Source organism: Lissotriton vulgaris, chromosome 3_1, assembly GCF_964263255.1.
Source record: "Lissotriton vulgaris chromosome 3_1, aLisVul1.2, whole genome shotgun sequence".
In the NCBI taxonomy this organism is placed as follows: domain Eukaryota; kingdom Metazoa; phylum Chordata; class Amphibia; order Caudata; family Salamandridae; genus Lissotriton; species Lissotriton vulgaris.
The window spans coordinates 2,106,110,100-2,106,126,351 of NC_141689.1; the positions used below are offsets into that span (position 1 = coordinate 2,106,110,100).

A 16,252-nucleotide genomic window follows, 5' to 3' on the forward strand; every position below is an offset into this window, starting at 1 on the left:
TACAATCAGTGGCGATGAATGTGCAATTATCTGTTTGCTTATCGATGCCCTTAGTTACCTGCAGAGCCCTGACATTGCTTTATTCCAAGTTGCTGAGCTGAAGAGCTGGTTTCCCACTGCTATCATGTGTTAGATCATTTGAGCAGTGCTCCCCAAAGCAGTTTCTCAAGATGGATGAGGGCCATCGACTTACTCCAGACCTCAGAATTTTAAAATTGTTCCTCTGAAAAGAGAAATCTGAAAGAAACACATAGTGATAGATTCCTTACCTTAGAATTACCCCAAGGCGTCAGATTGGATCCGGAAAGTTTTCATCAGCAATACATCTGCGCGTCCGAAGGTGGCCTCGTGTGGCTCCGCGTCCGTCGTGGCCACCGAGATGACGCTGCAGCAGCTACTTAGACGCCGCTCTCGCGTGCTGACGTCAGTTCTTTCTTTTTCCGCGACAGTAAGCGCAGATCCGGAGAGAGCAGTACCCCCAGTACGTTTTTTTACTTCGTTTTTAGAGGCATTTTTGTCTCTATTTTTGAGTTGTTCAGCTCTTGTTGCAGTAGGGATGCCCAGCTTCAAGTCTTGAGGGGACTGTCATCTCAAGATGACAGTGACGGACCCACGCCGTGTGTCTTTACTGCCGGGGGCGCAACCACGACTCCAAGTTGTGCCCCGACTGCCGGGCCATGGCGCCGAAGACTTGCGGGAGCGGTCTCGAAAGTTGCTTGAAGTCCGGCATTCGGCTCCGCGACGCTCAAGGTCCTGGTCCCGTGGTATGTCGAGGGACCGGTCGCGGAGTCACTACCATCGTTCGTTGGGATCGAAGTTTTCAACCTCGGGGTCAGGTAAGACAAAGCATCACAAGAAGTCGAAGATGAGTCATTGTTCTCCAACTTCTCGTTCGTCGCGGCTGAGGGTGCAGGTGGTGCCTCCCCCACGGCTCTGGCGGAGCCTGTACAGTCGCCTTTGGCCAACCCGCCCTTCCTGGGTCCGTTGACCACTCCGGCCAAGCTGCAGGAATTTCTGTAAGGCATGGCCCGCCTCTTTGTGCCCAACTGGGGGCCCTCACCCTTTACTGTTGGCGGCTCCGGCAACGCTGTCTGCTCCATCCCCAGCTCTGCAGGACCCCATTGATCCAGGCCTGGATCTCGGTCGACGCCGGTTGACCTCATGACACCTCAACCGACGTTGACCCCACCTGCACCACCTTCGACCCTGAAGAAGATCAGGTCTGACCGGGCGCAAGTCATGCTTGGGCACTGCAGGGCATGCAGGGCACTGTAGTTCAGGGGAGGAGCCACCTTTCTCGTGATACTTCGAAGACTCTTCCAGTACAACAATGTGCAATCATCCGGAGCCAACACTAGGCGGCGATCTATGCACAGATATGAATGTCAGCAGCCCTACATGCCAAGAACAGATGCATACTGGTAAGTAGCATATTCGTTTCTGTCATTTCATCCGGACAAGGTTGTGCTCTGCACTCGTCCTTCCTTCTTGCCAAAGGTTGTTACTGCCTTCCACATCAGGCAAACAATCAGCTTGCACACTTTCTTTCCGTCTCCACATCCTTCCAGAGAGGAAGAGAGGCTCCACCGTCTGGGCCTTCAACGTGTGCTCTCATTCTACCTGAATCTCACACAACAGTTCCGGGTGGATGACCATCTCTTTGTTGGCTTTGTAGGCACCAAAAAAGGTCGGGCTGTGCACAAACAGACCATCTCTCGGTGGGTTGTTCTCTGCATCAAGGCCTGTTACTCGTTGGATAGGAAGAAGCCTCCTGTGGGGCTGCGTGCCCATTCCCCAGGGCAATGGCAGCCACTACTGCCTTGGGACGGGGCGTTCCCTTGCAGGACATTTGTTAGGCAGCTACGTGGGCTTCAATGCACACGTTTACCAAGCATTACTGCCATGACAGTCAAGTTTCATGGCACCGGTAGTCTGTTTCTTGCATGGCTCTGTGTTCCTGGCGTGGAAAGTCGTGCACAGAACTGACGTCAGCGCACATGGATGGTGCCTAAGTAGTCTCCGTTACATCATCTCGATGCATACAGCGCCAGCGACGGAGCCGCGCAACGCCACCCACTGACGAAGGTACTGCTAGCAAAACTTTCCGTATCCAGTCTGACGCCTGGGGATATCCTAAGGCAAGGAATCTATCACTAACAAATGTCTCTTTCAGATATATCGTTACACAAGAAGTAACTTGTGCGAGCTACAGTGCTATGGATAGGGATAGCTCTGTGTTTACACCCATCATAGGGAGGACCTTCTGTTTGAACAATGTAGGCAGCTTCTGCACCTGGACCTTCACAGATTGCGTCTCAGTGTTTATAAATTGAAAGGGGAGCTTTAGTTCATGTGGTGTCCATCTAGTGGTTGCAGATGTAATACTGGCTAAGAGCTGTCCTTTGATAAAATCTATTTCCCGCTTTGTTGTGCGGCAGTTAGGTGGACTGATTTGAAACCAAGGTTTTGTGAAGTTTGCTTTATAGCTGAACAAACCTTTGCATTGCCTGCCGTTAAAGGTTACCTAGCCTTCTTATTAGCTTTCTGTTTACTTGATCAGCCTTCTCTGTATAAGTCACCATTGGTAATATGTTTTCTAACTGTTTTGAATTTGTTACCTCTCCCTACCTTTGTCATGCCTCTTTGATTTCTAAATTGGTTGTAGACCCGTTTTGATGTCTTCAACAGTAAAGCCTATGCTTTAATGATCCTTGAGATTGCTGACTTTAAAGACATTCCTTCTTTCTATCACTAACTCCGAATGCTGGGGACATGCAGGAACATCTGTTTTCTACATTTATTTTGCCCAAGACAGTTACTCTTCTCCACTTTGTACAGTTGATTACTCTGCCTTCCTTCTTTTCTGCCCCTCCATCCTTTTAAGCATGAGGTGAGGTTATCCCCTAGACGGGCCAGTAGTTTTTATATGCAGTGGAATAGAGAAACATAGGCACCTCAATAGTGTTGCAAGGCATCTTGCTAACTAATGTTCGTATTATGGTAATGTGGTTAATTGTGCACATATTTGTGAAGCACTTTTAGATTTACAGGCTTGGAGCGATAGGTCATTTTGCCAGAAACGTTTTCCATTACCTTTTGTTCTGATTGATTTTTCGTTTTTTTTTTCTTCTAATTGTGTATTGCATATGGGTGCATTTAAAGATGAGGAACCTGCAGGAAGAAGTACCCATAAAATGAATAGATTACTTACCTTTGATAATGCTTATTTCCATAGATACTCTATTTTGCAGATATTTGTTTGTCCATGCTCCTATCATTTCTGCAGATTGGGTCACGGTTAGTTTTTCAATCTATGGCAAAAGATGCACTTGTTTATTGGAACTCGAATAGAGAACTGACTTCAGCACACGGGCCTACCCTATTGGGATTGTTATTGTCCTATGTGGTGATTCACAGAGTGCGGTTCGTCCACACTACATAGTGCAGCCAGCGAGTTATTTCTACAGAAAAAAAATTGCAGATCTTAGCTGGCCACTGGAGGGTATTCAAACGATGAGAAATCTGTTGAAACATAGTGTCCACCATAAAGATATTACATAACGTGCGCAACCTATCATTCTGGGAGTTGGCAGGTGCACTTGCAAGTCAATTTAAGGCAGTGACCTCAAATGGCCTAGCAAACTCTTTTGGTAAAGACTAGAAGCCAGCTTGGGGTCTAGTGACCAGATTTTAGATTTACCTATGCCGTACACTTGCAGTCCATCGCTCTAGTTGGTTCACAGAGTATGAATGTGGTTAAGACTTTCCAAGAGGGAGCGGATTCGCTATTAGTCTCATCTTAGACTTGCTAAATTACTTTGAAAGGGCAAAATAATTGATGTCAAATTCAAGTGTTTGAAGTTTTTAAATAGTGCTGCAAATAAACATACTTTCTTCCTCATACTATTTCCAAAGCACAGAGCTTCAGTAGCAAGTATTTGGAAGACAGGCTAGTTAAATTTAAAAATCAAGCAGGGTTAATTCGCCCTGAAATAGGTAAATAAACAAAACAATTTCCCTCACTAATTTTTCTTTTTAAGAATTTGTAGAAAATGAGAATGCCTCCAAATGAGCTGTTTTAGACCACCCTGTTGGCTGTCTTGCTGATTGTGATTTTTGCTACATTGCGCATGTTTTCTAAATTCCGCTATTGTTTTGGAGTCTTATTTTATATGTAATGTTGTTAAATTGCTCCCACCTGGTGTTCTAAAAAAAGCTTTAAAAAGCATGTTTGTAATTCTTTTTAGATTTGTGCAGAAGAGAAGTCCTCAACACTGTCTAATTTAGCTCACATGATGAGTCTGTACAGCACTCATAGCTACTCAAGAGACTGCGCCAACTGGATCAATGTTGTATGTCGCTATCTGCACGACTCCTTCTCTGATATCACATTCAGTCTTGTAACATATCTCGCAGAGGTAATATTTATTAAAAATATATTTCACCCTATAAATTCATAAAATATTGACTAATAAAATCAGTGTTGTGACTAAGCAAAGTGAAGCTTTATGTTTCTGATAGATACATCTGCCAGTGGATTCCTCACCTTATGAATATCCCCTTGCGTCAGCAACATTCGGAAATTCTTTTTTGTAGCTTTGCGCCTACGTGGACGACGTGACAGAGGCATGACATCGTGCGTGATTCCGCTGACGTCACCGACACCATAACGGGCCCGCGCCGGCGTGATGACGTCAGTTCCCTTTTTTCCGCATCCTCAACGCTAACGGTTTCGGGGAATCTCTGTAGCTGTTGGTAACTTTATTACTGTTTTCTCTGTTTTCTTGCTTCTTCGTCTCGCTGAAGATGTCGACTAAGAAGACCGGGTTCAAGCCATGTGGAGAGTAGGGCAAAATGATGTCGATCACGGACCAGCACGAGGATTGTATCTGGTGCCTGAGTTCAGACCATGATGTCGAAGGCTGTTCTTAATGTAAGAAGGTGAACCCGAAGGCACTTCGTGAGAGGGAAACTAAACTTCTGGTGGCGAAGTTGAGAGGAAGAAAAGAACACTCCGAGATCGCGGTCGAGAAGGTCGAGGTCAAGATCCCGTACGAGTCGCCTTCGAGGTCGTCATCCGATCATGCTTCGAAATCGAAAAAGAAGCATAAGAAGCGAAGGCATGGATCTTGACATCACTCCAGTAAGGATTCGGACTCTTGACCGACGTCGCCTAAGAGGAGACATGGAAAGGATGTAGTGTCTCCATCACCAGAGGTCTTGGATTCAGAAGGTGAGGCTTCGCCTTTGAAGTTGCAGGTTCAATCTCCGGCTCCGGTTTCGAATCCATCTCAGGCGCCGTCTCCGGCTCGAGAAGATGAAGAGGTCCCTTTGAATGAGGGCTCGATGTCTATAGCACATCCACCTGTGGAAGAGGAGGAGCATCCGGAACCTCTGAAGGGTCAGTCTGTGGGTTTTTAACCACCTTTTCCTGCTCCAGGTCAAGACCCTACTGCGTTTTTAAACGCTATGTATGGTGTCTATTCCAGGGCTTTGTACCTCTCTGGTGCACCTTCGGGTCCCATGGGTCCTCTGGCGTATAATTTAGGGGTTCCCCACTCCTATGCTCCAGCTCCCTTTATGCCTTTTATGCCGGCTCCGACGCTGCCTTGGCATTACTCGGCACCGCTGAGGTCGTTGACGCCGATACCGCCGGCTCCGACTCGACCTCGAGAACAGCTCCCTGAGCCTTCGGATTCGATCTCGACTTTGATACCGGCTCCGTCGGAGTCGTTTACGGATCCAACGGCGCAGATGTTAAAAGAGAGTTCCAGAAGGGAGGCTCAGCGCCTTATAGAGGAGCAAAGATATAGAGAGGCTGAGGCTGAGATGGAAGAGGGTGAGCTTCGGGAGGACTCTTTTGAAGATCTAGGCGAAGCCAGTGGTTTGGAGCTTTCTCCTGATTGGGAGCTGTCATCTGTGCCTGATGCCCCTTCAGAAGATGTAACGCCATACCACATGGTCATGAGGAAGGCTGCAGAACTTTTAAATTTAACTTTGCCTACAGTGGAATATAAATCCAATATCTTGACTGAGGTCCTCCATTCCCCAAGTTCTGTTATCGAACCGTTGCTTCCCTTTAATGAAGCATTAACTGAACCTATTTTGGAGGTTTGGAGCAAGCCTCTTACAGCTCCTGCAGTGGCTAAAAGTGTTGCAAGGAGGTATAGAGTTGAACCTGGGGATCCTGAATTTTTATCCTCACATCCTTTGCCTGAAAGTCTGGTTATGCAGGCAGCCTGTTAAAAAAAGACTGTGGGTGCATTCCCTAAAGTGCCTGGGGATAAGGAATCCAAGAAATAGGATCAGACTGCAAAGAAGTCTTTCTCTTCAGCAAGTATGGCTTAAAAATCGACTAATGCCACTTGCCTTTTGGGGAGATATATACATGCCCTGATGGACTCAGTACGGCTGTTGGCTCCTAAAATTCCTGAGGACAGTAGAAAGGATTTTAATGAGGTATTGGCCGATGCACAGGCGGCTGCTCGCCGAGTGATTCAGAGTGGGCTAGACACGGCTGATTCAGTTGCTCGCATCATGGGTACTGCTGTTGCCTCTAGAAGGGCTGCCTAGCTGAAGTCATCTGACTTTTCTGCGGATGTTCAGGCTGCGTTGTTGGATTTGCCTTTTGATGGTGTTGGACTTTTTGGTAAAAAAGCAAAAAAGCTGATGCTGCTTTGGAAAGATTTAAGGACAATAGGGCTACTGCCAAATCTTTGGGGCTGCAGACCAGAGGTTCATCAACTAAAAGGTATAGATGTTTTGGACGTTCTTCTTTTCGTTCCTACCGTCAAGTTCAACAGCAGCAGCAGCAACGGCAAAACCCGATGTATAAGTCATACAGGGGTAAGCAAAGAGCTCGTCCTCGGGGATGTCAAGCCTCCTCCTCCTCCACCTCTTCCAACCCCCAGCCACAGAAAAGCAGCCCTAGATCCGCCATTCTGGATCATGCGGGTCCTATAGGGGGTCGGCTTACCTATTTTCTATGGGATTGGTAATCGGTTACATCAGATCTTTGGGTTCTCAATCTCGTAGGAAATGGGTATGCTCTTCCCTTTCGGGAATTCCCTCCGAATTACCCTCCTTGTCAAGGTTTTTGCATGGAGGAACATCTGTTACTCCTGCAGGAGGAAGTCCAGACACTGTTAAAAAAGGGTGCGATAGAGTTGGCTCCAGAGCAGTAAAGGGGTCAGGGATGCTACTCCCGGTATTTCCTGATGCCCAAGAAGGATGGCAGACTTTGTCCAATCCTGGATCTCAGGATCTTGAACTTTACCTAAAACAGGAGAAGTTCAAGATGCTCACCCTTGCACAGGTTCTTCAGGCGCTGATGGAAGAAGACTGGATGATGTCAATAGACTTGCAGGATGCATATTTTCACATCCCTATCCTGCAGTCACACAGGAAGTATCTCCGTTTTGCGGTAGGGTTGCAACATTACAAGTTTGTGGTTCTACCGTTTGGTCTTAGAACTGCGCCTCGAGTCTTCACCAAGGTGATGGCTGTGGTGGCAGCACATCTCAGAAGATCGGGGATACCAGTATTCCTGTATCTGGACGATTGACTGATCAAAGCAGAATCTCCAGGGAAGGTGCTCCATCATCTGCGAGACAGCTCAGTTGTTGCACAGGTTGGGTTTTTCAATAAATGTGCCCAAATCTCACCTTGTGCCCTCCCAGCGCAACCTGTTCATAGGTGCGGCACTGGATACAACTGTGTGTCGTGCATTCCCCCCTCCTCATAGGATTCGCGGCATATAGGAGTTGATTCCTTTATTTTTCAATGGAGCGGTTGTTCCAGTCCTGAAGGTCCTTCACCTGCTCGGTCTGATGGCTTCCTGCATTCTGTTGTTCAACAATGCAGGCTGGCACATGAGGGCACTCCAGTGGTGCCTTCGCAGGCAGTGGTATCAACACAACGGAGATCTCAGGGAGTCTGTGAGGATCTCTAGAGAAACTGCAGCAGATCTGACTTGGTGGGGAGTGGAAGGCAACCTGTCTCAAGGGAAGCCCTTTCAACTGCTTCCAGCTGTGGACACAGTGATAACGGATGCATCCACTCTAGGGTGATGTGCTCATCTGGGGAATCTGGAGGTCAAAGGTCTTTGGTCTCCAGAAGAAAGGTTGCTTCACATCAACCTTCTGGAATTGCGGGCAATACGTTTGGCACTCAAGGCCTTCCTCCCTTCCCTTCGCGGTTGGTTGGTTCAAGTCCTGACGGACAACACCACCACGATGTGTTATGTCAACAAACAGGGAGGAGTAGGGTCGCAGTGTCTCTGCAGAGAGGCTCTGCGTCTCTGGTCTTGGGTTCATGACCATCATATTTGTCTGATGACAAATCATCTTTCCGGAGTTCTGAACGTTCGTGCAGACTGTCTCAGTCAGCAGTCCTCAGCTGACCACGAGTGGAGGCTCCATCTGGAGGTAGTTCGTCACATCTTTCAGACGAGGGGAACTCCTCAGGTGGACCTGTTCACCACTCGCGAGAATGCTCACTGCCTGTCATTCTGCAGTCTCCAGGATCCGATGCAGGGAGCTTTGGGGGGCGCGTTTCAGTTGAGTTGGGACTCAAGACTCCATTACGCGTTTCCTCCCATACCCTTGATTCCTCGGGTACTGAGGAAGATACGCCAAGACCGGGCCCAAGTCATATTGGTCACTCCGGATTGGCCAAGAAGGGTGTGGTACACAGATCTTCTCCACCTCTCCTCGTGCCCGCCGCTCCGTCTCCCTTTCAGGGCAGATCTCCTCTCTCAGATGGAGGGGCAGGTTCTATACCCCCACCTCCAGACCTTACACCTTCATGCCTGGAGATTGAACGGGGCAACCTGAATTCCTTTTATCTCCCACCTGATGTGGTGGATGTCATTCTATCGCCTAGGCGTGACTCCACCAAATCTATCTATTCGTACAGATGGTCTAAATTTGTCACTTGGTGTGGAGAGAAATCTGTTGACCCATTGAAGGCTTGTTTATCTGATATACTACAATTGGATGTATGACATTACAACGCATGCTTTTACCACGCATGCTTTTACATCGCATAGTGTTGAGGGGTGCTGGCTAGTGAATAGTTTAATTTACTATTCCAACTCCAGTCCCCGTGGATAGTAGGGAAAGTGTTGGATAGTAAATTAAATCTATTCCCTATCCTAGAGCGCCCCCAGCGCAATGCGTTGTAAAAGTTGCGATGTAAAAGCACTGCGTGGTAAAAGTTTTGTTGTAAAGGATGTTTCCCACTACAATTTGCTCTTTCTTTGGCGCAGCAAGAGTTTGCTGTTGCCACTGTCAAGGGTTATCTTTCGGCTTTGTCGTCTTTTCTTTGTTTACCGGATCAGCCGTCATTGTTCAAAACTCCTGTGGTTTTAAGATTTTTGAAGGGCCTTAAATACATTTTCTCCTACTCCCTTTATTGTGCCTCAATGGGACTTAAATCTAGTGCTTACTTTCCTGATGGGTTCTCCTTTCGAACCTTTGCACAAGTGTCCCTTGAGACTTTTTTCTTTTAAGACGGTTTTCCTGGTTGCTATTACCTCGGCAAGGAGGGTAAGTGAGCTTCAGGCTCTTAGTTCGAAGCCCCCAATCTTGACCATTCATGCCGAACGAATGCTTCTTAGGACCAGGGCTGCTTTTCTGCCTAAGGTGGTGACTCCCTTCCATCTAGGACAGTCTATTACCCTTTCTACCTTCTATCCTCCCCCTCACCCTTCCAAGGAGGAGGAGAGACATCATTGCCTGGATCCTAAGAGGGCGGTGAGCTTCTACCTGGACAGAACCAGAGAGTTCAGGGTGGATGACCAGCTCTTTGTTGGATTTGCTGGCTGCAAGAAAGGAAAATCTGTGCACAAGTGCACTCTTTCAAGATGGATCATACTATGCATCAAGATCTGCTACTCCCTGGTGGGTAAGGAACCTCAAGAGGGAACCCTTCAGCTGCCACGCCTGCAAGTTCACCTGCATCCGGACCTGCCCGGCACCAGCACCTGCCAAACCGAACACCAGCAGCAACCACCTCAAGTGCATCCTGCTCAACACCCGCTCCGTCCACAGACACGCCATAGAACTCTGGAACCTCCTAGACGCCACAGACCCTGACGTTGCCTTCATCACGGAGACCTGGATGAACGCCTCTTCTGCGCCCGACATCGCCATCGCCATCCCAGAGGGCTACAAGATCACCCGAAGGGACCGCACCGCCAACCAGATGGGAGGAGGCATCGCCATCATCCACAGGAACACCATCCGAATCACGACTAGCACCGACAACACCCTAACCACCGCCGAACACCTGCATTTCCAGATCCACACCATCCGAAGACCACCCTCAGAGGCACCCTGATCTACCGACCCCCGGGACCACGCACTCAATTCAGCGAGGACATCGCCGACTTCGTCAGCCCGCATGCCCTCCCCTCCGCTGACTACATCCTCCTGGGAGACCTCAACTTCCACCTGGAGAACAACAACGACCGCAACACCAGCACCCTGCTCGACAACCTCGCCAACCTTGGACTGAAGCAACTGGTGAGCACCCCCACCCACCTCGCCGGACACACTCTCGACGCCGTCTTCTCATCCAGCAAAGACATCGCCTTCAGCCACGCCACAGAACTCTACTGGACGGACCACAGCTGCGTACACTTCACCTTCAAGAGAACAACGATCCACCACCACCAGCAACAGGTTGCCCGTAGAAGCTGGAACAAGATCACTGCCGACCAGCTCACCGCTTCCCTGAGCCAGCACCCCCCTGCCAGCTCAGCGAACCCCAGCCAGGCAGGGTAACTTCACGAAGTGGATCAGCAACTGCGCGGACGAACTCGCCCCGATGAAGACCCCGCCCAGCAGACCCGGCAGCAAGAAAGCCCCATGGTTCACCGACGAACTCAAGAGCTCCAAGAAGAACTGCCGAGCCCTCGAGAAAGTCTGGAGAAGGGAACCAACACTGGACAACATGACCACTCTCAAGCTCGCCACCTGGAAGCACCACCAACTGATCCGCGCCGCCAAGAAAACCGCTTTCAAGGACCGGCTGGATAACAACGCACACAACTGCCAGGAACTCTTCAACATCGTGAAAGAGCTCTCCAACCCCAACGCCGGAAACAACGACATCACCCCTTCGCAAGATCTCTGCAACTCCCTTGCCTCCTACTTCCACAACAAGATCGCGGACATACACAACAGCTTCAGCACCCAACCGACGCACGCCACGACCACAGCAACGCCGCCCACCGCCGCCCTCTGAGCCTGGACTCCGATCAGCACCGAAGACACCGTCCGCATGATGAACTCCGTCCACTCCGGATCTCCGACCGACCCATGCCCTCACCACGTCTTCAACAAGGCCGACGCTGTCATCGCACCCCACCTGCGGGACATCATCAACACCTCCTTCGACACCGCAACCTTCCCCGAGAGCTGGAAGCACGCAGAACTCAGCGCTCTCCTCAAGAAACCTACAGCAGACCCCACCGAACTCAAGAATTACCGCCCAATCTCGCTCCTCCCGTTTCCAGCCAAAGTCATCAAGAAGACCGTCAACAATCAGCTGGCCGTCTTCCTCGAGACGAACGGATCCCTCGACCCCTCGCAGTCCGGCTTCCGAGCCAACCACAGCACCGAGACCGCCCTCATCGCCGCCACCGACGACATCCGAGCCCTGATGGACAACGGAGAAACAGCGGCCCTCATCCTCCTAGACCTCTCCGCGGCCTTCGACACTGTCTGCCACCGCACCCTAGTGCAACGCCTCAGCAACGTCGGAATCCAGGAGAAGGCTCTGGAATGGATCATCTCCTTCCGCGACGGAAGAACACAGAGAGTCCGCCTACCACCGTACAAGTCAGAAGCCACCAAAGTCATCTGCGGCGTCCCTCAAGGATCCTCGCTGAGCCCTACCCTCTTCAACGTCTACATGAGCCCCCTCGCGGCCATCGCACGCCAACACAACCTCAACATAATCTCCTACGCCGACGACACCCAGCTGATCCTCTCCCTGACCAACGACCCCGCCGCCGCCAGAACCAACCTGCACGAAGGGATGAAGGAGGTAGCCGAGTTGATGACAACCAGCCGCCTGAAACTGAACTCAGACAAGACGGAGGTCCTCATCCTGGGCTCCACACACACCACCTGGGACGACTGCTGGTGGCCCTCCGCCCTGGGCACCGCACCCAAACCGACTAACCACGCACGCAACCTGGGCTTCATCCTGGACTCCTCCCTCTCCATGACTAAGCAAGTCAACGCCGTCTCCTCGGCGTGCTTCAACACCCTACGCATGCTACGGAAGATCTTCTGGTGGATCCCCACGGAGACCAGGAAGACCGTCACCCAGGCCCTCGTCACCAGCCGACTGGACTACGGCAACGCCCTCTACGCCGGAACCACCGCCAAGCTCCGGAAGAGACTTCAGCGGATCCAGAACGCCTCAGCCAGACTCATCCTCGACATCCCACGTAACAGCCACATCTCCGGACACCTGAGAGACCTGCACTGGCTCCCCGTCAACAAAAGAATCACCTTCCGTCTCCTCACCCACGCACACAAAGCCCTACACGATCAAGGCCCGAGCTACCTCAACAAACGAATCAACTTCTACGCTCCCAAACGCCACCTCCGTTCAGCCAGTCACGCCCTCGCCGCCGTCCCCCGCATACGAAGAGCGACAACAGGAGGAAGGTCCTTCTCCTACCTGGCCGCCAAGACCTGGAACTCCCTCCCGACCGACCTGCGCCTGACCCAAGACCACCTCTCCTTCAGGAAGAAGCTCAAGACCTGGCTGTTCGAGCAGTAACGGCACCCCCCCCCCCTTAGCGCCTTGAGACCCTACGGGTAAGTAGTGCGCTCTATAAATGTCTTTGATTTGATTTGATATAAGGGCTCATTCTACTAGAGCACAGTCTTCAACATCTGCTTTGTCTAGGGGTGTGCCTGTAGAGGATATTTGTAGAGCGGCAACTTGGGCCTCCCTCCACACCTTCGCGAAGCATTACTGCTTGGATTCCGAGGTGAGGAGAGACGGCCACTTTGCGCGTTCTGTCCTCCAGGATTTTCTGGTATAGGAGAGTGGATACCCTCCACCGGGAGTGGGGACTGCTGTGGGACTCTATTCACAAGGTGAGGAATCCACTTGCAGATATATCTATCAGAAGAACAAGTTACTTACCTTCGGTAACGCTTTTTCTGGTAGATACAGTATCTGTCTGTGGTTTCCTCACATGCCCACCGCCTCCCCGTTGTCCACTCTTCTATACCTTAGATAATTGCAATGTTTTAATGTATATATGTTATTCTCAAAAGTAGTGTTTTATTCAAATTACTGCATTGTCTTTACACTGTGTGTGTTATCTTGACTATTGTATATTGTGTATAAATCTACTATTGTTGGTCCGTCCGTGTGCCTCGAAGGCACGGAAAAAAGGGCAGAACTGACGTCATCACGCCGGCGTGGGCCTATTATGGTGTTGGTGACGTCAGCGGAGTCACGCGCGATGTTGTGCCTCTGTGACGTCTTACACGTCGGCACAAAGCTACAAAAAAGAATTTCCGAATGTTGCTGACGCAAGGGGATATTCACAAGGTGAGGTATCCACGGGCAGATACTGTATCTACCTGAATAAGCGTTACCGAAGGTAAGTAACTTGTTCGTTTGTTTCAAGTTGTTTTGTTGAAAATAAAAAGAATTTCAGATCCTCAGTATTGTGTACAATATTTAGCAAGGGAAAGACCTAAATTACCAGACACTTAAGTAGGGCCTAGCCAGAATCTTGCTGTCAACTTACTTGGTAGCCATCATCGTGAATACATACAACATGATCCCTAAGAGTAAAATGCCTAGAACTATTAAATGTTTTTGATCTGAAACGCAGAGCACAGAATCCCTAAAGCAAGCGTCTAGACATTTGTGCAACCATAATCCATAAACAGGTTAATTGGTATGACAAACTAAAGAATTACCAGCAATTTGCTCTTGGCATTTCCATATGGCCCTCATCCTAGTCACCGTCCTGTATTTCCAGTGCAGGTGTAAATCAAAGAGCATTTGATAGGTGTTGTGTGTATTTACATCCAGGTCTTAATATTACTCCCCTGCTTTTTCCACCATACATAGGTACTGCCTCTGCTCCAGTCCTATTTCTCTGCACAAGTAGATTGAACATCCATATAAGAAGTCTGCTTGGGGTACAGAGTTAATCAGTATTGCCAAATAGACATTTTATATAGTCAGTAGTTTCCTCTTCGCCTAGTTTTTGGGTTCTATGCATGCCTAGCTTGTAAAGATCTTTCTTTTACACCCACCCTGCTTTTATTTAATTGAATGGCTATGTCCTGACTAATCCATGCTTTTAGTTTTATAAGTAGCACTTTGCACACACTAAATATTTGAGGACTTTATTATACAAAGACAAACAGGAGTTCCCTTTTTTATAAAGGTCCTCTGTGATTTTATTTAAAGTGAGATGTCGCCATCCAACGAAGGTCTAAACCGGAGTCTACCAGTGCAAGGACAGACCACCTCTGTGCTTGTTCTTTGGTGCTCAATCCCAAAATTTCAACGTCGCCTAGGATTTGGCCTGAGGGTTCTTTGTGGCCTTAATCAGGAGTTGCACTGAGGAATTCAAGGTCCTAGACTGTGGCCTCCTGCAAGCTAACAGTGTAACCCAGGCTTGAGGTTCACCAGTTGGTGCTGACTAAATAAAATGTGCTACCTTGACTCTCAATAGGTATGCCTCTTAGCTGTTGAATGGGTGTTTATTTTGCAGGAATGCAAATGTCCTTGTTCTACAGGCTTAATCCGGTAAGGCTAAATGTCACAGAAACTTTATCAATATGTGGTGCTGTCTTCTTCCAGGCCCTTGCCTACATTCCTTGTTCTGCTTGAAAGGTCTTCTCCCATGAGTATCTTGTGGGCCACTAGTATCCCTCCAGTTAATTGTAAGTAGCTCTCCTGTGTGCAGTCTATAAAATTAGAAGAGTCCCAAAGTGGGATATGAGAAATAATCAAATTGTGGCAATTCTTTTGATGTATAAATAATTTCTGATGGATACATCTGCCTGTTGATTCTTCACCTTCTGAATTACCCCTGCACCAGCATTCCACAGAAACTTTTTTCATAGCTCTCCCAGGTAAACGAGGATGTCACAACAGCACAGTTCCGCTCGCTACTCTGAATGACGTCACTGGAGCCATAAGGAGACCTTGTGGGCGTGCTGACGTCAGTTCCCTTTTTTCTGCACCTTTGACGCTTAACGTTTTTTCTGAGAGACTCCATTTCCTTAAGGATATCACTTTGTTACAGTTTTTGTCTTTAGTGTAGCAGGACGATGGCTACACAAAAGAAGTTAGGGTTCAATCCTTGTAGGCAGAGTGGGGATCATATGTTCATCATGGACCCCCACGAAGATTGCCTATGGTGCCTGTCGTATGATCACAACGTCAAGGGATGTTCATCTTGTCGGAGGATAAATCCGAAGGCACTCAAGGAGCGAGGCGCAAAGCTATTCATGGCCCGTGCGAGGAAAGAGAAGAGCAGCTGCAAGAGGTCGAAGTCGACACCTCACACCTAGAGATCATCTAAGAAGCACAAAAAGGAGAGTCTGCATGGGTCCTGATGTCAGTCTTTGAAAGGCAAGTCTTCGAGGTCGGCTTCTCCGGTCCACCGGCGTCATGGAAATGATGACATCTCGCCTTCTCCCTCTCTTTCTCCACAGGCGTCTCCGGTCCCTTCTCCAGCACCAAGACATTCGCCAGCAACTAGAGCGTCGTCTCCAGCTCCTCTACTTTGCCTGCCCTGACCCTGGTGTCACCGCCGCCGCAGCTGAAACCTGTCTCCTGGCCTCGGTCGGATCCAGAACAGGCGGCTCCAGATCATTACCCTCCCATTATGGGTCCGGGTGCGGATCCATTGCATTTTGTCAATGCGATGTTTGGCTTGTTTTCCGAAGTAGCTCACCCATCCGGCACACCATCTGGCCCCGTGGATCCGCTTGCATACAATTTGGGCCTCCCCCAACAATAGGACCATTTTAAAGGTTTATTGCACAGTTAATTAAAACTCACAATTTAAAATACATAAGAAAGGGTGGTTACTAACAAGAATAAAAGAGTAATTATCAAAAGTTAAAATGTTTCAGTGGTTCAACTTCTTCTGCATTCGGACCAAAAGTTCGAAAGATACCCCAGGACATGTTTCCGGCTATTGGGCAGTTGCTTCTTTTTGTGCCTCCTTGATTCTCTTTGCCAC

General features: G+C 49.1%; 1 protein-coding gene across 11 annotated transcripts in view; it reads left to right on the top strand.

The window, feature by feature from the left end:
- Positions 1-16,252, top strand: part of FRYL (FRY like transcription coactivator) — a 2,483,143-nt gene that overhangs the window by 1,964,872 nt on the left and 502,019 nt on the right. For all 11 annotated transcript variants that reach the window (XM_086962669.1, XM_086962670.1, XM_086962671.1 and 8 more), the window contains one exon: positions 4,248-4,418. In XM_086962669.1, coding sequence (XP_086818795.1) covers positions 4,248-4,418 — 171 coding nt within the window. The remainder of the gene's footprint in view (positions 1-4,247; positions 4,419-16,252) is intronic.